Consider the following 21,089-nt stretch of genomic DNA (forward strand, 5'->3'; position numbering starts at 1 on the left):
TTTTTTACATCAATAAAATTACAGCTATAGAATTATGGATCATGATACATTTGATTATCTATCTTCTACGTTTGATATTTGAATGCGTTTCATGTTTGTAGTATGTACACGAAATGTTTGAAAATCATATCTGAAAACAATTATAAACTTAATTCATTTAGACTATGTTTGATATCTCTATCATTCATAACCAGAATAATTAAACAATAATAAATCATAAACCTAACAACTACACTGCATTAACTCATAACATTATTTAATCAAGATGATATTTCTTTTCTTCTGATTTAACACCTAAAATTGAAAAATGTTCCACATACATCAACCCGTATTGCAATTTAATAACTTAATTTTCACCAACTTTTTATCAATACATCAATTTTTTTATTCAACAAATATTATTAAACTTGTAAAAATACCAAATACAAGAACTCCAAACAAATATAAATTTCAAATATAAGAAAAAAAAATGCCAATTCTCATTGTACACCAATTTAATGACCATAAAAATCAAGACTAGGGAGTCCATCAATACAATAAATTTTGTTAATTCAACAATCAAATCGAACTTTAATAAAATACTAAATATAAGAACTTCAAAATAAATGCAAATTTTAATATTAAAAAAAAAAGCAAAGATCCAACCCTAATTTACTATAAAAATTGACAGAAAAATTACTCTTGTGAAAATGAAGGCCCAATGAACCTAAAACAACTAAAGACTAACAAACTTAACACTTACAAATATAAAAAAAAAAACCCAAATAAAAATGTCTATAATAAACTGAATATATTTAATAATAATCTACCAAAAAAACCAACAAAATATCAAATAAAAAAAATATAGATAGATAATTATTTATTATTAACAAAGTTAAAAAAAAGGGGGGGGTGGTCTCTAAAGAAGATATTGGGTGCCATGGGGGGGGGGGGGGGGGCATGTCCCTTTAGGAATAACTTTTAAATAATGTAGAAGGATATAGATAATTGTTTTGGACGGCAATTTTCACCCCAGATGAAGGAAACATTCCGATTAGACTTTGTATGAGGAAAATGACAGAGGGCAGGCATCCTGAAAAAGCTTACAACCAAGTCTGAGCTGGTGCACGCTCACCTCACCTCGATAATTCTCTGCAATCCCATTCCCCATATTTCCTTACCATAACAACAAAATTTACTAATCATTCAATTAATACATAATGATACTACTTATTATCCTCCTTTAATACGACACCACATCACCAGTCCCCCTATTGGTCCTCCCTTCTCTTTCTCTTTCTCCTTCTTTTCTTTTTCTTTTCCTTTCTTCTTTTCTTTGCCTCGCAGGAGCTCTGGCCTCGTCGCTGGATTCCTGCGTTTCTAAGTCCTAAACTTTTTGTCGTGCAAAAGATGGAGCATTTCTTCTAGGGTTTCTTTTAAGAGCGAGCGATTCCTTGTCTTCCCATTTCCAGTAATCAAAGGAGAGGAAGAAGAAGAAGAAGAAGAAGAAGAAGAAGCAGAACACAAACACTAAGCAATGTCTCGCCAAACACCATCTTCCGCTTTCCACAAATCCAAAACTCTCGACAACAAATACGTGAGTCAATATCCGTAATTCGATCTATTTCTCGACGAATTTTTCTTTTTTTTTCTTTTGTTCATTTTCGTCTCTTTCTCTTTCTGTTAACAACAGTTTGGTCGGTTATATAATTGAGGGAATGAAAGGAAAAAAAATTGTAAATGAAAAATAAAATGTGAAGATTTTGCTCGTCAAATGTTGCTCGCAATTTTCATTTTACTTAAAAAAACGTTTTCATTTTCCAATTTTAAGTTTATCTGCTTCGATTAGTAGATGCAAATTACATTTCAGTTAGTTGATGACAACTTGGAGGAAAAAAAAGGATAAAGGAAAGAATTACACACTTCCATTTTTTCCTTTTGAATTTAAACTCTCTTTGAAATTTGCCGGTTATTTTACTTCCCCAAACATTTTTCTTCCTTTGTTTTTTTGGTTAATTATTTATTATAGATTTAGAGCGCACACCTGAGAAAAAGGATAATTCTATCTTGAAATTTATATTTTGTCTTCTCTTTCCATATAGATGCTTGGAGATGAAATCGGAAAAGGTGCATATGGACGTGTTTACAAAGGTTTGGATTTGGAGAATGGAGACTTCGTTGCAATTAAACAAGTATCTTTGGAGAATATAGCACAGGAAGATCTCAATATTATAATGGTTCGATTTTATATTTCATTGTGCTCAACAGTTTTTCAATTAGGACATGCTTACGTTGATACACGGTTTCATTAGGATGGCCTGCTAGGTAGGGTTTAGCCATGTTGGCCATTACATTAGTGGTTATGTTCAATATAGTTAAACTACGTTTGGATTCAATCATTTTCACAACTTTTGATATACTATGTTTTCAAGGCTTTATGATGGATAGAAAGATTTTTCGACTATGGTGCTCTTTGGTTGGTTGATATGTGTCTTAGTTTTTATTTATAATTTTCGTTCAATTTTTATGTGATGGAAGCAATGTATCTTCTTTTCTCATGATAAAGAATCAGTAATTTAATTTCTGGGTATGTAATAGTTGACTTTATATTGATCAGCAACATGTTTAGTATCAAAGCTACTTAAGACTTGCAATATTTAAGTTTTAATTGTCTTGACCACTTTCAAGGACCTGCTAATGTAATGTCAGTTGCATTTGTTACAGACAATCCTAATGCAAAAACATTAGGGAGACTGGATTTAGTCTTTGAACATTTTCTAAACACTTGATTGATTGCTTTCAGAAATAAGTAAATTTTTTCTGGGTGTTAACAAAATTGCCTTGTTCCTATAAAATCTGCTGCTTTTCTTTCGAGGGCACTTATCATTCTAGCCCTTAATTGTGGTCCAACATGTTAAAACCTTAGGTGATAAACATGTAAAATTGAAATAAATATTTATATATGCTATTTTTAGAGGATGCATTTATAAATTTCCAGTTTCTGTTGTGTTTCTTTGGCTGACCAGTTGCCTTTTTCTGTTGGATACTTTTGTTTGATGGAATGGGTTAACCTTGCAGCAAGAGATTGATTTGTTGAAGGTAACTCCCTACTTTAACTGCTTTTTCCTTCTTTTTTTGTGCTTTTTGAGCTTTCACTTGTTATAATGCAACGTTAAAAATTCTCCCATGCATATCTGATGCACATGGGGTCTCCATATGTGCACTGAAAATGTTTCCCCATCAATTATATGTTGTTCACTGGTCATCTTCATGGTAGTTGTTGTCTGCTGCTAATTGGATTATTGATGGTAACAAGTTGTGCCATCAGTATTTTGTTGATGCTAATTAAAATTTGAACTTCGTTGCAGAATTTGAACCATAAAAATATTGTGAAATATCTTGGATCATCGAAGACAAAGAGTCACCTGCATATCATTCTTGAGTAAGAATTCTCACATTGTGAGTGCAGTTTTCTAATCTGGTTTGTTAGAAACTTTTAAATATTGCTGTATGTTTGTATAGGTATGTGGAGAATGGTTCACTTGCAAACATTATCAAGCCAAATAAATTTGGGCCTTTTCCAGAATCATTGGTGGCTGTTTATATTGCTCAGGTTTGCTTGTATTTCTGCAATTTATTGCTTTATTTCGCTATTAAAATATCTTTTGGTTATGCTAATTACTTGTTAAACAGGTTTTGGAAGGCTTGGTTTATCTACATGAACAAGGTGTTATCCATCGGGATATTAAGGGTGCAAATATTTTGACAACAAAAGAGGTAACTTAACAGATATTTCTATTTTCTCTTATCCATAGAGGGTTTTATTACTATTTCAGGGGGGAGTTATTTTTGGTGATTCTCTTGCTATAAATTGATCATGGTGGCAGAGATCTGTAAGAGAACAAAACCATATAACATCCTTTTTTATGGGGCCATTGAGACTAATTGAATTTGGTCCACTTAATTCGTATGTTTCCTTGTACTTTGGCTACTTATGTGGTGATAAATAAAGTTAAAGTGCTTAAGTTTCCTAGAGCGGAACACCTGTGGCCTGCTGAACGTTGGGTCGTATTTTATTGCCTCAGACCTCGGTATCCTTACTTGTTTGTGCAGAGTCATTATAGTCTTCATACTGTTTTCTCTTCATAATTATGTATCCAAGTTAGTTCTGATATATGTGTCTTTTGGTGTATTTATTCTCTTGGTTTTTTTGTGACTTATCCTTAATTTCTCTTTTCAGGGTCTTGTGAAACTTGCTGATTTTGGTGTTGCAACCAAACTAACTGAGGCTGATGTTAACACACACTCAGTTGTTGGAACACCATATTGGATGGCCCCAGAGGTACTTCTTTGGTTCCAACTGATGATTGGAATGTGGCTATTAATTGTCAAACTTGTTTCTCTAAGTTTTCATGTGTGGTACTTGAGGTTTATATTGGATGCCTTATTTGGAGGTTAAATTATATTTCAGGTGATTGAAATGTCAGGGGTTTGTGCTGCTTCTGACATTTGGAGTGTTGGCTGTACTGTGATTGAACTTCTTACGTGTGTGCCTCCGTACTATGATTTGCAGCCTATGCCAGCTCTCTTTCGGATTGTGCAGGTTGTCTGACATTTATGTCTCTGCAATTCTTTTACTCAGTTTACAAGTATAAAAGTAAACTTCATCCTGTATGAGTTTCTGGCGTTTATTTCTATCCTTTATTTGTCCTCGCTATTGATTAAATCATTCCATATTCTGTTATTATTGTTACTGCTAAAGAATGCTTTAACAAGTGCATTTTTGTCTTGTCTTAAATTGCTTGTCTTTCTCCTTTTTTCAACTTCCCCTCAGGATGAGCATCCACCAATACCTGATAGCCTATCTCCAGACATTACTGACTTTTTGCGCCAGTGCTTTAAGAAGGTAAAGTTGGAAGATGACTGTAGTCCCAGTTTGGTCTTTTAATTGTTGCTTGATCTCATCAAAAGTTTATTATTTACAAGACATGCTTGGTTTTCAACAGACATAATAGTCTTAGTTATTAGCAAGGAAAGTTCTATACTGATGGTAATGAGACTTGTGTTGATGATGAGTTTATTATCCATTAGACATGCTTGGTTTTGAATGGACAGAACAGTCATAGTTATTAGCTAGGAAATATCTCTATCGATGGTAATGAGACTTGTGTTGATCTTGTAACTTTGCAATCTATGAAGACCATAAGGTAATCGGATATTCATCTCTGCTCTCCTTGACAGTGATGCTTATGATTCTGTTGTTCAATCCCTCTTTTCTTTTCCTTTTTTCTTGCATGTTCTAATAAACAGCAATAAACAAAAAGAAGAAGAATAAGAAGAAAAGGGAACTCTCTTGAATTTCTAAAAAAATTAAACATACTTGTAGCTATAAAATCTATAGGTGGAAGCCACCCTCAAGGTGAAAGGAAATTAAGAAAATGGTATGGGGCCAAAAGAATATATGGCTTTCATATTGGTGCCTAGGTTATATGATAACTACTGGAGTTTAATTCGTTGACCACCAAGGTGATTACGGTTGCTAAGGTCAAACAGTGGGATCAAACTGTCACTAATCTTCACTTGAGTCATTGATAATTTCTTACTGCATCACATGACGCTTCATTGAATTTTCAGGATGCCAGACAGAGGCCTGATGCAAAAACACTGCTTTCTCACCCTTGGATGAATTGCAGACGAGCTTTGCAGCCTTCTTTTCGTCATAGTGGTACCCTTAGGTATTTATACTACAATATGTTCTATATTTAAAGTGTCCTGGGAGTTTTTCTTCTTAGGATTTTGGTCACATTCATAAATTTATATGCCATGTTGTTCTGTTTATCATCCACAATCATTAATCTGGTCAAATAACCAGAAATTTTGATTGATTTTCGTCAACATTATTTTCACTACTATTTGTTTGCTTAGGGTTTTTGTTTTACAAGATATGTACAGCTTTTTCTTTATTTTAATCATGCACAAACTTTTTATTGCACTTTGTTTCGGTTGATGTATTCAATATATATTGTACTTATATAGATACATGTGTTCTATTTTGAGCCATACATCTTGTTTTACTTCAGTACTCTTCTGTCTGAGATAATTTGTTTATTTTGCCAGATTTTAATTGTGTAAACCTGAATGTGATACTAAAATTTTGCATGTGGGAAGTTGGAACAAATTTTAAGTTTTTAGACTATTCTAGCTTGGTAATTTTGATATCATTTAATGGGTTCTCTAATGTTCAATATACAGATGAAATTATGAGGACATATCGCCTTAGAATTATATTACACTCCTATGATACATTCCTTTGTTTTGGTATATCATTAATATTTGGTCTTTTTCTCTCCATATTTTAAGCATTTTGTATGTATTAGAAGTTATGTTAAACTTTGACAACATTCCATTTAAAAGATTTTCCAAACCTTAATGTGCTTTATTCCAGCTCCCCTCATGCAATATATCCACTTCAAAATGAAACCAAAAAGAAAAGAAAATGGGTAAAGAAGAAAGATTTTTTTTTTTAAATATAGATTGAAATTTGGAGTTTAACTCTTTATTCAATTTAATCTAATTATTATAAACATATCTCCCTGTCTTGGCATTTGCTGAGATAGTTTTCAAAATTTCTGTATTTCAGCTATAGCAGCATTGACAACTAAATTCTATTTAACCATTTTGTCGTGTTCTGTTTACTCCTTTGTATCTCATGATGACTGATGCCTGTGTTTATTTTTCTATTCCTTTTGCAGAAATATATCGGAAGATGTTGCAGCAGATGCAGAAAGCTCTAGTGGAGATAATCAGATTGCTGGAGAGAGTCTTCCTGTGGACAAAGCAGAGGCATCTGAAACAGTGAGAACTTTTTCAACCTGCACCTTTTTGCAAGGAAGCCTTAGCTAATGTTGAAAGCTACAAGACATAAATATTTATTATAGAAAATTATAAATTGAAAATATTTTAAGTTGTTTGAAGACTGATTACTAATTTTTCCTCTAGACTGATGCAAAATGATGCTTGTTATATCACATTAATGACTTGTAGTCTTTTGATTTGCCAGAGCTCCAGGAAAGAGCTATTATCAGCAGAGGTCACTGGTACAAGCAAGTCTGATTATGATCATTCTGCAGATAATAATCTTCTTGGGGAAAGAATAGATAATTTAGACGATGATCTACTATCAGATCAAGTTCCAACCTTAGCCATTCACGAGAAATCATCATTACAGAGTAGTTCTGGTAGAATATCTGTTAAGAATGTAGTGGCTGCCCTTGGTCCTGCTCAGCTTCATGAGATATCACATCAGGATGAAGTTATTATGAATGGTGAGGTTGGATCTCCTGAATCAAAAGGGAAACATATGGAAAAAAGACATGGAGGCAAAGGAAGTTCAATTGACATTGACAATAAATCATTTGGCTTTGGACCTAGAACTCACGATGCCAGTGTGCAAAGGGTAAAATTTCATGGAATGGTGTCAGTTTCTGAAAAAGTTAATTTGTTAGATTTATAAGATTTAGATTGTTTACCTTCAAAATTTCTGTCTGATGCATTTCTTTGTAATTTCCATGCATGTCTTTATGTGGATGCTTAGGTGTGTGCTTGTGTTCTTGCATCGGTTGAAAGAACTGATCTTGGTTTCTATGACATCATGAACCTGTTATCTCGATGAAATATCTTCTTCACTCATATGGTTTGCTTAAAGAACAAATCGGCAGATGCATTCATGGGGTATCTTTGCTTATTTTTACATTGTTGTTCACATCAAATTTACAGTAATGGGTTCAAATAATGTTGGGTATTCTTTTATGTCCTAGCCTTTTTTTCTTTTTAATTTCTAAAGAATGTTTATTAGTGGTCCTTAAATTTCTGGATTCATTGAGTTATTAATTGTCAATGATTTTCTTTAGTAAATATTCTACCTGTTCTATGCACACAGCTTGTCATCAGTTCATTTATTTTTCTCACCTTCCTTTTTGGTTTCCTGATGAAAGTAAACGAGGAATCTTACAATTTGACTCCCACATTTGAAGGCTGCAAAAGCTTCAGTGACCTCAACTGGGAATGAGCTAAGTAGATTTAGTGACCCTCCTGGAGATGCTTCTTTGGATGACTTATTTCATCCATTGGATAAAAACCTGGATGAAAAAGCGGCTGAAGCTTCAACATCTGCATCTACGTTGAATGTGAACCAAGGTACTGTGCCTGATGCTGGAAACAATGACCTGGCTAAGAAGTTAAGGGATACAATTGCTAAGAAACAAATGGAAGAGGAAATGGGGCAGTCAAATGGTGGTGGTAACCTGTTGCGTTTAATGATGGGTGTTTTGAAGGATGATGTAATTGACATTGATGGCTTGGTATGTTAAAATTATTAAATGTTTGGTGGTTTGTTATGTTTGGAGTACAATGTTTATATGTTGCTGTCAGACATGAACCTAATGAGTTTTCTCTTGTTTATGTATTCCCGTGGCCAGGTTTTTGAAGAGAAATTACCTGCTGAGAGCCTATTTCCCCTACAGGTATCTATCATTACTTTCCAAAAGTGGACTCAAGTTCTTTTACCTGTAACTGAACCTCTTATATAACTTCTCTTTTGTTTCTATAAAACACTCTACCTTTGAGTGCATTGAGGTTTTCTGACCTATTGTCATTTTGGATGCCGACTACAATTTGCAACCTGATTCTAATAGGTTTAAAGTAACTTTTATACTGCTGAACATGTGTGGCCACTTGTTAGAAGTTTTGCAATTTTATCTGTATTGATAGTTGAAGTTTCAAAATTTCTGACAGCAGCAAAATTTAAGTTCAACCTTGTAGGTTGATATTAATGATCTTCAACCTATGCATGTGTTAGGTTTACTCTCTGGACCTATTTTCACATTTCACCTCCTAAAGTACTAAGTATTAAATTTGTTAGTCCACTTCATTTTATTCTTAAGTAATGGTTTAGTTGTTTCAGTCTTAAATTTCCTTCTGGTTGATTTTATTCATTGTTTATAAATGGATGTCATCCATGTCCCTTGTTGTAAAGTTTAATCTAGTAAATTTAAATTTTAAGATCTTTGTGTAAAAAATTACAAATTATACTGCTACCTCTTTTTGTAGATCCTGGGTTCTCTTTTTCTTCTTTGCTATGTATTTTTCTTTAATTACCTGTCCCATGGAGAGTACATTTGAAGAAATGGGAGTCTTCAGCAGGTTGCTCATGCATCTGATCAATCCTATTATAAGTTGCCCATTGCAGATGCGCCTAGGCTGTGTGAATATAAAGGAGATTATTTTTAGGAGTAGCTTTCCTTAAGACTTATGACTGAATTTATATCTCTGATATTTTGAAGGCAAAGACATGGTCATGTAAGTAACTAAACTAGTCAATTTGTTTTTCTTCCCGATACCTATCTGACTTTTGTCATCTTCTCCATCTGTATGTTTTGAATATCTTTCTGTTGAATTGTTTATTTTGAATCTTCCTTATGTTGTTCTTGTTTCTGGCAGTGGAGAGGTTTAAAAGCTTATTTTGTTTTTTGTGCTATAGGCCGTTGAGTTTAGCAGATTAGTTGGCTCACTAAGACCGGAGGTATCAGAGGATGCAATTGTGACTGCCTGTCAGAAACTTGTAGCAATCTTCGACCAACGCCCTGAACAAAAAATTGTTTTTGTTACCCAGCATGGTTTGCTGCCTTTAACGGAATTGCTTGATGTCCCAAATACTCGTGTATGTCAATCATGAGGCTCTCTTCCTTTCCTCCTGACATTATCCCCCTCCCCCCTCCTTCCTGAAAAAACCCTCCCTCTTCCTAGATGGAAAGGGTAAAAGAGAAAGTTCTTAGATTATTTCCAAACTTGCTTATTCTCTTGGTGAACACCAACTGAAGATGTCAATATTTACTGCAATTGCAGGTTATATGTTCTGTGCTTCAACTTATCAATCAGATTGTAAAAGATAATACTGATTTCCAGGAGAATGCTTGTCTTGTGGGCTTGGTAAGTGCTATGGTCGTTTAGTTTTATTTTATTCTCATATAGAACAGTGGGCAAGTTGTGCAGTAATTACATAATAACTTAACAGTGGGACCTAGCAAGGAGTTCTGTTTTATTTTGTTTTTCCCCTTCATGGATAACAAAATGTCATGGCACTCCCATCGCCTAATCAATTCCCAGGCCTGTGCAGCCTCCATGTTCCACACTAATGAGCAATTACCATGAGAACTCCTGAGGAGTTGGTGGATAGAGTTAAACTAAAGAGATCTCTTGATGAGGCATGTCACCATGATTTTTAGAACCTTAGGTTAACCTCTGGTTGTTGTAGTTCATGTGGATAAAATTTTTCATTTGTACTTATGTTTCGGTCTTTGTGTGTCACTTCTTAGATTGATCTTTTCCAATTGAAATGAGAAAGGGGAGGGAGAGAGATTATATTGTAGTAATTATGCAGTTTTATTCACTTCAACGTATATTGTAGATCCCTCTGGTAATGAGTTTTGCCGGGCCTGATCGTCCTGCGGAAATTCGGATGGAAGCAGCTTGTTTCTTACAGCAGCTCTGTCAGTCAAGGTGTTGAGTTGTCTCCATCTCATTATTTCAATTGCTTAATATTGCTCTTAATTGACAGAAAAGGGCTTTGCAGTGACCATGTTGGTTCCTTCTTTGTAGCTCCTTGACATTGCAGATGTTCATAGCTTGCCGTGGAATCCCTGTTTTGGTGGGCTTTATAGAGGCTGATTATGCCAAATTCAGGTTTGTGTGTGTGTGTTTTTGGATGCAGTTATAGCCTATATGCACTATAATGCATGACAGATGACAGTATACTATTTTTAAAAGCCTTCAAACCAAGTAATCACTTTTTCCAGAGTCTATAAAACAATAAATAGAAGTACTAATAATGCTATGCAGTTTGGCTTGACGTAGTCTTAGCATCCACCTTAATTAAGCAAAAGATAACTCTAGCAGGTTGTGGACAGAGTTCTATGGTTTTGGATCAGCTAGATGACTTCGTGAGGTTTTCCATCACATATTTGTATTTAATGCTTCTTTTTAAAGTTTCAATTAATCCTTCTTCCATCTATCTCAAGTAGATGTGATACTCTCAGACAATAAATCCTCTCTTAAAGGTGAGAATTAAGAACTCACATTATTATCTACTGCATCTCAGAAAATGGTGATATTCTCTTTTTTTTTTTTTCCCTGAAAAAGGGTGATGTCAAGCTTCTTTCTCTTTTCCCAAAATCTTCGTAGATTATGATATCAAAGATTGATTTTTGAGTTACAAATTTTGCAAAAGGATTATGCTTGTAGCAAAATGAAGGGAGGAACGGAATGACTACATATTTGAAAGTTATGTTTGTCAATGTCATAAATTTTCAATTTAATAATTCTAAACTTTCAGTAAAATGAATGCTACCTACTATTGTCGAATCTTACTTCCAAAGCTAATGAACTATTAGATGTATGTGTGTGAAGATGGGTGACAGAGGGAGTTTATGCATATATTTACGTGATATCATTGTGCCTAAGCTTGCATGAATTATACCTTATGCCAGCTGTAAACCCCCTTCTATTCATATTATCAAAACTGTAGTATCTAGGGTACTATTAAATGTTTTAAAGACCACATCTTAGATCTTTTCTTGGAGAAAAAAAATTTGATATGACTGTTTGACTAAATTATTATTGTCTACCTTACTGATGCACTATCCCATTTTTTACCCCCTATTTTTGGAATATTCTGTTTTAATTGCTCCAGTTATTTTCCTTTCTATACATTAAAAATGCTCATGAGCCTCTTCTTACACAGGGAAATGGTTCACCTAGCAATTGATGGCATGTGGCAGGTCTTTAAGCTTCAGCGATCAACCCCAAGGAATGATTTCTGTCGGATAGCTGCTAAGAATGGGATATTGCTGAGGCTTATTAATACTCTTTATAGTTTAAATGAGGCAACTCGACTTGCAACCATATCTGTTGGGGGTGGATTTTCTGTAGATGGCTCAGCCCAACGGCCACGTTCTGGTCCATTGGATTCCAGTCATCCTCTGTTTGCTCAGAATGAGACACCACTCTCTATAACTGATCAATCTGATGTCCTTAAAGTTAGGCATGGAATGACTGAGCATTTGTTTCCACCTGGAGCACAAGAACCTTCACGGGCTTCAACTTCACATTCTCAGAGGTCAGATGCCAATCTGCCGGATTCTCGTTATCTTGCTGTTGACAGTGACAGACCTCAATCTAGCAATGGGGCATTGGATGTTTCAGTCGGTTCAAAATTGGCAGATCTGACATCCCTGGAAAAAGTTATAAATATAGCCGCCAAGGAAACTTCAACTATTTCTAAAGAGCGAGAAACCTTGGATCGGTGGAAACTTGATTCTGCTAGAGGAGAGATTGACCTCAGACAGCAGAAGATAAGCAACTCCCTAAACAGGACATCTATGGATAGACCTCCCAAGTTGATAGAAGGTATGTCAAATGGATTTCCCACTTCAACAACTACCCAGGCAGAGCAAGTTCGGCCTCTGCTTAGCTTATTGGAAAAGGAACCTCCGTCTAGACATTTCTCTGGTCAATTGGAGTATGTACGCCACCTGCCAGGATTGGAGAGACACGAAAGCATACTGCCTCTCCTACATGCTAATGAAAGGAAAACCAATGGCGAACTAGATTTCTTGATGGCTGAATTTGCTGGTAATAACTCAAGATTGATTGATCTACTGCTCATTGCTTTATCTCAGATGTTAAAATATGTAAATGGTTGAAGTTATCTTCCCGTAATAACATTATATTGGTGTATCCATGAAAGATGCTTATGCTGGAACGTCGTAAGTTAACTTAAAAATTTAACGTACTCTACCTTTAAATGAGCCTGTTGGCATTTCCTCTGAGCTTCTTATTAGTTAAGACTTAATTAATGGATTTCTATTGAAGGCTGAGAGTTTCTTTATGGTTTCAGAGGTGTCTGGCCGTGGAAGAGAAAATGGAATTGTTGATTCTACACCTCGAATTTCTCATAAGACGGTGAGTAAGAAAGTAGGACAACTGGCATTTAATGAAGGAGCAGCATCCACATCTGGTATAGCTTCTCAGACAGCATCAGGTGTATTATCTGGCTCAGGTGTTTTAAATGCTAGACCGGGAAGTGCAACATCATCAGGGTTACTCTCCAACATGGTATCAGCAATGAATGCAGATGTTGCCAGGAACTACCTGGAAAAGGTGGCAGACCTACTTCTTGAGTTTGCTCAAGCAGACACAACTGTTAAGTCCTATATGTGTAGCCAAAGTTTGCTTAACCGTCTTTTCCAGATGTTCAATCGCATAGAGCCGCCTATTCTTTTAAAGGTATCTGTAAAATTTTGGCTTTCAATTTTATGTTTCAGATTGTTTGATATTCCCGTATGCTTTGTACTCACTGCTCATTATCTTTTTCTTAGATACTGAAGTGTATTAATCATTTGTCCACCGATCCAAACTGCTTAGAGAATCTTCAGCGAGCAGATGCAATTAAGTATTTGATCCCAAATCTAGAACTCAAAGATGGACCTCTTGTATCTCAAATACATCATGAGGTTGGCCTTCATATACTTGATCATTATGTTTAAGGATGCATTTACTGCAAATTTGATATGTCAGAGTCTGCTTAAGTTATAAATTTGTCTGAGACTTAACATTTATTTTATATTGTGGTGCACCTAGATTTAATCTCACTCCTGCCAATTTCATAACTTTGTCTTTAGTACTTTCCTCTTTATGTTTTTGGTTGTTATCTCCTGGTTTTAATTCTAATTTTGACTGAATACTGTAGATAATTTAATGGCACCCACCTGATGTTTGAAAAGTGTTGTCAACTCTTTGTGATAGCTCATCTTCTTAAGCAAATTAAAGTTGATTTGAGAAAATAAATGAAAGACTGCTCTCTGCTTTTGAAGTAGTAGTTTCTTGTTACTTTACAAAGTCTGTTCCTTTTTCCATACGGACAACGTATGGGTTTTTCTTCCTTTGCTGCCCTCTTCCAACCCAAACATCCGCATGTATACCATTTGTCTCATTGATTATATTATTTATCCTTGCTTTCTTGCATCTTATATTTTTGGAAGGCCAAAATTTTCGTTCCTTCATGTTGGGGTAAAATACTGCAAATTTGCTCTAGGGAGCTGAGTTTGACCCTTGAGGGTAGTGTATACTATGCCATGCAAGCTTCAGCATTTTGTTTTTGATTATCCTAATATAAGTTTTCTCCTTTTCCTTCTCTTCTGGTTGGTAATTGGCATTTGAATGTGTATAATACAGCTTTGAATCACAAACCAATTTTTTTTCTGTGTGAAGTTCTCTTAACCAATTATTGTTATTATTATTAAATTGGGTTGAATTCTTGCTCTTTGCCCAAGTGCCAGTAACATTGTTCTGATAATTTTTCATCATATTTTTCTTTCTGAAGGTTCTCAATGCTCTGTTCAACTTGTGCAAGATAAATAAAAGGAGACAGGAACAAGCAGCAGAAAATGGAATCATTCCACACTTAATGAATTTTATCATGTCAGATTCTCCCTTAAAACAACATGCATTGCCGTTACTATGTGACATGGCTCATGCATCACGTAATTCAAGGGAACAGTTGAGGGCCCATGGTGGATTGGATGTGTACTTGAGCTTGCTTGATGATGAGCTATGGTCTGTGACAGCATTAGATTCAATCGCCGTTTGCTTGGCTCATGACAATGACAATCGCAAGGTGGAACAAGCTTTGCTGAAGAAGGATGCAGTTCAGAGATTGGTGAAGTTCTTCCAATGTTGTCCAGAGCAACACTTTGTCCACATATTGGAGCCATTCTTGAAAATTATTACGTAGGAGATACTACACCCTTCCTTTGATTATTTCTTAGGCTCTGTTTGATTGATGCTTTTGCTTTTTGCTATTTGTCTTTGGTTTTCTATTCAAAAGAAAAAAATGCAAAAAGTAAAAGCCTTAAGCAAATGGAGCCTTGGTTTTTTTAGAAGATAGTAGTATACTGATTGATTAGATGACAGATAATTAAGGACCTCAATGGAAACATTCTCAGCAGTTTCACTGTTTAAATTGGTTTTATACTTACATACTACGTATCAGTTGGTTATGCTTAATTTTTTCAAAAGCTTCCACCCTCTTTCTCTGTTTTCTTTCTTTTCCTCGCTCTTTAGACATTTAAAGAGACTGGCATATATGGCAAATTTGTTTCCTGATTTGTAATTTGCTAAATTGACAATATTTATTTCTGGAATGCAGGAAATCATCCCGAATAAACACAACATTAGCTGTTAATGGTTTGACTCCACTGCTGATTGCAAGGTTGGATCATCAGGATGCTATTGCTCGTCTTAATCTACTTAAACTAATTAAGGTCAGTATGACCCTTTCCATTGTCAGAATCTGTGTTTTTTATTTTGTTTACAACTCAATTGACTTATTTCAGATCCTTGATGTATACTTGTTCTGGTTGGTCCTTTTAAGATTGTTCATTGTCCTGACACCTACTGTAAGGAAGCTCCTTGCAGTCAGTTTTTGCCACTTTTTTAAGTAAAAAAAAATGTTTGGTGGGAAATGTATGTCATGTACGTTAGTTCTACTGTTAGTATGCCATGTTACTGAGAAAATATGGGGTGTTCTTTATGAAAAATTGCATTCATGGCACATGTGTGAGGGTGCATAAAAATATAAAGATTTAATATGAAAAAAAAGGAAAAATAGGGGTAGTTTTCCACAAGAAAACGTTGATTTGGGGGGGGGGGGGGGGACGTTAAGACCTATGAAGGATATCATGCACTGTCAAAAATTAGGGCTATCACATATGTATCATAGTCCAGCAATGATGCAAGGATATGTTATTAACTAGAGCACTTACTTGAAAGAGACTTAACTCTGGAGAGTCGAGACCAATTCAATCACTGTCATTCTTTATAGTTATAGATCATCATTGGAGTTTTGAGGAGTCATGGTTCGTAACTTGTTACTTAGTGATGCTTTTAATAGGGAGGTTTATTGCAAATAGATCACTGTTAGTTATTGTTCTGGCAGGCTGTTTATGAGCACCACCCACGACCGAAGCAATTAATCGTGGAGAATGATTTACCACAGAAGCTTCAGAATCTAATCGAGGAACGCAGAGATGGGCAGCGTTCTGGAGGCCAAGTGTTGGTGAAACAAATGGCTACTTCGCTGCTCAAAGCCCTTCATATTAACACAGTCCTGTAAATACAAGTCTTTTTTTAAGTTTTCGTCCGCTCTTGTGTATATTTTGATTCTTTAGGAAGGAATAATTTGCCCTTTTCTTCTCTTGATATTTTCCCGATTACTTATTTGGTTCCTATAGATTTGCATATCTCACATTAACGATGTGGAGGCAACAGGATTTAGGAAATGGTTTTGATTTCGAGTCTCCAGCGTGGCTTTCTTTTTAATGCCGTGAGCTGCCTAGATGGTTTTTTATATGTATCACCTTTCAGTTTGCTGGTGTCCTGTCCTGGTTTTCGGGTCCTCATTTTGTCTTTTATTGTTATTATTATTATTATAAAATATTATTCCAATGATTTGGTCCCAATTTTGTAATATAAACCCGTTTGATATGCGCATGACATCGTGAGTCCGACACACGTTTCTCATTTGTATTGTATAAATCCTTGTTAATGCCGTGGGACATTCCAAGTGGCCGAATGGAAAAGGCGATGGTTCTGTGTCTAGCCTATTGTATCCCATGTGACGGGGCACATTGCCGATTTAGCCTGATCCAACACTTTTTTCCCTTTTTTTTTCCCTTAAACATGTGGATCAAATCTTAAAAATCTTATTTGGAGATATTTAAAATTTACAAAATTAAGCCTGGCCTACGGTGGGTTATACTGGTAAGGCAGGATAGCATGGCCAATTGAACATCGTTGTAAGAGATAGCAGGGCCCATTGAACATCGCTGTAAGAGAGCGGAGGCTAGGGCATCAGATGTATACAAAATGAATGCTAGGCCTTGGATGCCATGCTCTTTGAATACCGGACAAAGAAAATGTTTTGTTAAGATGCGAAAGTCAACATGAACAGACTCCAAAAAGCGTGAAGAGAAGCGACATGAGACAGACTGACTCCAAAACTTGAGCAAATCCAAACGCATTCAACAGGGTAAAAGCAAAGAAATCACAATCTTTTTGATAGTTGATGCCTAAACTACAATGTGTTTCTTGTCACCAAAGCACCTCCACGCAGTGTACAACCCAATCACACAGGATAGATAATGCAACTACACAGAGAATTCAATTACACAAGGGGCATAAATCCTACTCAAACCATATCATTCGATCCAAGCACTTAGAAAGCATTCTTATATCAGATCCGCAACATTCATTGGCATTTCATCGATCTGCGTACTGTAATACTGCTCTATATCTCTAAGAATCTTGATGTCGTCACTTTTTACAAAATTAATAGCAACACCCTGCACAGCATCCATTGAATCAAATAAAAAAAATGATGAATAATTGAATCACGTGTACACACACATATATAGAAATAAAGAAAGTATGACAGACAACATAGGTAATATGCATTTCTTAAAATCCTTTTATAAGATTAAACCAAAATAAGGTATTTTCATAATGTCAAAACATGCATAGAGTATTTGACCCAAAACACCCCAGAAAGTGGCCATTTATGCAAACAACAGAAACCAAAGATGAATCAAGAATATACAAAATAGTTTCTTGTGAACATGAAACATCATCTGGGGCATAATATGAATTATATCTTAAATTCAACATACAGTATCTATCCTCAATTGAGGGTGGGAATGGGATCTTAAAATTTTTTGGAAATCACATGCAATAGATAAAAAAAAAAAAAGGAAGAGTGAGTTAGAAACAGTTTCATCACATAATAAATTTACAGTCAAAGAAATACCTTTCGTCCAAAACGACCAGAACGACCAATCCTATGGATGTAAAGCTCTCGATTGTTTGGAAGGTCATAATTGATCACCAGGGACACCTGAAACAAGAAAGTAAATTTAGTAATATGAATGATAAAAAAAAGGCCTTCTAAGCGATAGAAAATTAACTCTTTTCTTTTCCCACCTTTATTCCCTTGGATTAAGCAAGCATGTTAAAAAAAAAAAAAACACAACTGATATGCATTTGTTAAGTCAACATAACCCCAAGGCAATTTGTGCATGCACCACACAGGAAGCAGACCCATGCCCTGAGGTTCCACCACCACTATTATACATAATAAGACACAACTATTATAGTTGCATCAGGCTATATTTCTTTGCCTAAAATAGCTTTAAACATCAACTCAGCTAGAAAACAAAAAACTAAGCAAAAATACTTAAGCAAGGGGCATGAAACACCACCCTGCCCTCCTCGCCACTAAAAGACTTGCCTGTTGAACATCAAGCCCCCTGGCCCAAACATCTGTTGTGATAAGAACACGGGTAGCACCTTCTCGAAACTCATCCATAATTGCATCTCTTTCCTTCTGAGGCATATCCCCATGCATTGATGATACCGTAAAGTTATTGCTACGCATCTTCTCAGTAAGCCAATCAACCTATTCCAAAAGCAAAAATACAATAAGCCTCAAGATCACAGAAAAAAATTCCAAAAGCTTGTATAAAAGATATATTTAGGAACATAGGTAAAGGGGTTTATGTTCCTATGTTGAAAAGCAAATGAATGCCTATGAGACTCCAGAAGAGACCTTTCGTTTTGTATTGCAGAAAATAACAGCTTGGGTGATTGTCAGTGTATCATAAAGATCACATAGCGTATCAAACTTCCACTCCTCTCTTTCAACTGCAACAAAAAATTGCTTAATTCCCTGTAATTACAAAAAACAGAAAAAAGTTGGCATCAAATCCCAAATTAGAAGTTGGGGAAATGTCATTAGTGTACTAGCATCTGGTTACCTCCAGAGTCAACTCATCACGCTTCACGAGGATCCTTATAGGATCTGTCATAAACTTGCTTGTTATTTCCAAGATTTCATGAGGGAGGGTAGCAGATATCAAACAAACCTACAAGAATTCATTAATTTCTAGAATCAACCTCAAGAGCGTAAACAAAATTGGATAAGGAGAAAGATAGAGAAAACAAAGCCTTGTGGCCATTCTAAAGATGCAAGATTCAAGAATGTTGCCAGATAACAGCAGCAAGACAAATCACAACATTACAAAAACTACTCAAATTTAGTGCTTCTCATTCATGAATATTAAAACCAAGCGAAAAGTAAGCAACACAAACTTATAGCTAAGAACTTTACAAATGTTTTAAGACTTTCCCATGTTTAGGTTTTTGAAAAGATAGAAATAGCGGCTAACAGCAACGAATAAGACAAACTAGAACAACAAGGCAAGATAGTAAGAAAGGAACCTGAAGCTCTGGTGGAAGATGTCTGTAAACATCATAAATTTGATCTTTGAACCCTCGGCTCAACATCTCATCAGATTCATCAAGAATCAATAGTTTAATAGCCCTCGTACGCAGGGTTCTCCTCTTGATCATATCACAAACTCTACCAGGAGTTCCTGACACTACATGAACTCCGTTTTCTAGCTTTCTTATATCTTCGCCCACACTTTTGCCCCCAATACATGCGTGTGCTTGTATATTCATAAAATCACCAATTGTCCGTATCACTTTCTCCGTTTGAGATGCCAGTTCCCTTGTCGGCGACAAGATCAATGCTTGAACCCTGAAATAGCACCAGTCAACACCATAAAAATTGCAAATACAACGACAACTCATGCTTCAAAATGGATATATCAACTCCCGATTAACCCTAAAAAAATAAGCAAAATCCATCACGAGAGTTGAAACCTCAAGGAGCTAACCTAATTTACCATCTCAATATTATTTTTACTACATTTCTCATAGGAGTAATGTCAAATTTAGGGCTTTAGCTATCAAGTATCCCAGAATTAGGGCTTTGACAAAAGATGCACAAATCGACACCAAAACACATTCGAATCAACAGAAAATGACGCATTTTAAGGTTTTTTTATAGGTTAAAAATTAATACTAAAACATACTCTCTGCTAGCGGTGTCGACCACTTGGCAAACGGTGAGAGCAATCATGGAAGTTTTGCCGGTACCAGACTGAGCTTGAGCAATCACATCGCGGCCGTTGATTATTGGCATCACGGCTCTCTGCTGGATTGCCGATGGCTTTTCAAAGCCGTAATTGTAGATTCCACGGAGGAGATCGTCTTTTAGCCCCATCTGATCGAAACTGAGTATCGGCTCGATTCCTTCCGTCGTCTCGAAAACTAGCTTGTCATCCTCGGCTCCCATCCTCCGAGCCGCTCGGCTCGTTGTCGCCGCCGCTGCCATCCCTCGGTTTCTTTGGCTGTGACTAAGCTCTCGCTCAAAGAGGGAAAACGAAAAGGGCTGGCAAAACAAGGGTACAATAAAAGGGCGGGCTCCAAGAAAAAGAAAAGATTATTAGAAATGTGAGGTGAAAGATTACGATGCCATTGCTAGGGTTTTATATGTTTAGAATACAAAATGTAGGCTCGCTCACAATATAACTTTCTTTTAACCATTCACATAAAGCCACGTGGATGTGTGGATCGGGTTTACTTCTCTTTGCTAGTTTTAATTGGCGCCTATTAGAGATCTAGTAGTTGCGGAGGCGGTGGATGATTTCCCAGTTTTAACCGGTAACTTCTGGATTTCGTTTGAAAAGAGTCCCTATTTTTAAGAATTTTATAAGACGTTTGATAGATGGGAAGTGAGGGACATTTTTTGTGATTAAAATGTAGAGAATTACATTATAGTATTTTGTTAATATTTTGGAGATGAAAAGATAATTTCTCAGTCGTGTCATTGTAATGAGAGAAGGGAATGTCAAGAAAAAGTTACTTTTCCTTGGCAAATAGGAAGCAAAAAAATTTTTGTTCCCGACTTAACCTTCGAGACCCTTTCTCTCCTTCGTACCTTCTTCATCACTTTCTTCCTTCTTACCTTCTGGCTTTTTCTCATTCTTCTCGTCTTGCCTTCTTCTCTTTCTTCTCACTGCCCGTAGGAAGGGTAGCCCATCACTAACATATTTGGGTCACATTTCATCACAAAATTTAAAAATTAGAGAGATTGA

The 21,089-nt window shown here is 35.7% G+C and overlaps 2 protein-coding genes across 2 annotated transcripts; one reads left to right on the forward strand and one right to left on the reverse strand.

The window, feature by feature from the left end:
- Positions 1-1,196: 1,196 nt before the first annotated feature.
- Positions 1,197-16,553, forward strand: LOC18608513 (MAP3K epsilon protein kinase 1-like). The gene is made up of 24 exons (XM_007043254.3): positions 1,197-1,576; positions 2,082-2,216; positions 3,058-3,078; positions 3,348-3,421; positions 3,502-3,592; positions 3,673-3,756; positions 4,220-4,321; positions 4,451-4,582; positions 4,814-4,885; positions 5,614-5,714; positions 6,732-6,834; positions 7,040-7,435; positions 8,013-8,339; positions 8,457-8,501; positions 9,518-9,697; positions 9,883-9,966; positions 10,445-10,536; positions 10,636-10,719; positions 11,777-12,666; positions 12,932-13,320; positions 13,413-13,547; positions 14,417-14,823; positions 15,242-15,356; positions 16,031-16,553. Exons 1-24 carry the CDS (start codon positions 1,517-1,519, stop codon positions 16,205-16,207), a joined length of 4,296 nt encoding a protein of 1,431 aa, XP_007043316.3. The 5' UTR covers positions 1,197-1,516; the 3' UTR covers positions 16,208-16,553.
- A 570-nt stretch (positions 16,554-17,123) lies between these two features.
- Positions 17,124-20,464, reverse strand: EIF4A-III (eukaryotic initiation factor 4A-III). Its single transcript, XM_007043255.3, has 7 exons — positions 20,025-20,464; positions 19,366-19,687; positions 18,903-19,010; positions 18,695-18,814; positions 18,377-18,544; positions 17,897-17,983; positions 17,124-17,435 (listed from the first exon to the last, which is right to left on the reverse strand). Exons 1-7 carry the CDS (start codon positions 20,324-20,326, stop codon positions 17,322-17,324), a joined length of 1,221 nt encoding a protein of 406 aa, XP_007043317.3. The 5' UTR covers positions 20,327-20,464; the 3' UTR covers positions 17,124-17,321.
- Between the last annotated feature and the right edge of the window lie 625 nt (positions 20,465-21,089).

Source organism: Theobroma cacao, chromosome 2 (genome assembly GCF_053813885.1).
Source record: "Theobroma cacao isolate CCN51 chromosome 2, ASM5381388v1, whole genome shotgun sequence".
Lineage (NCBI taxonomy): Eukaryota > Viridiplantae > Streptophyta > Magnoliopsida > Malvales > Malvaceae > Theobroma > Theobroma cacao.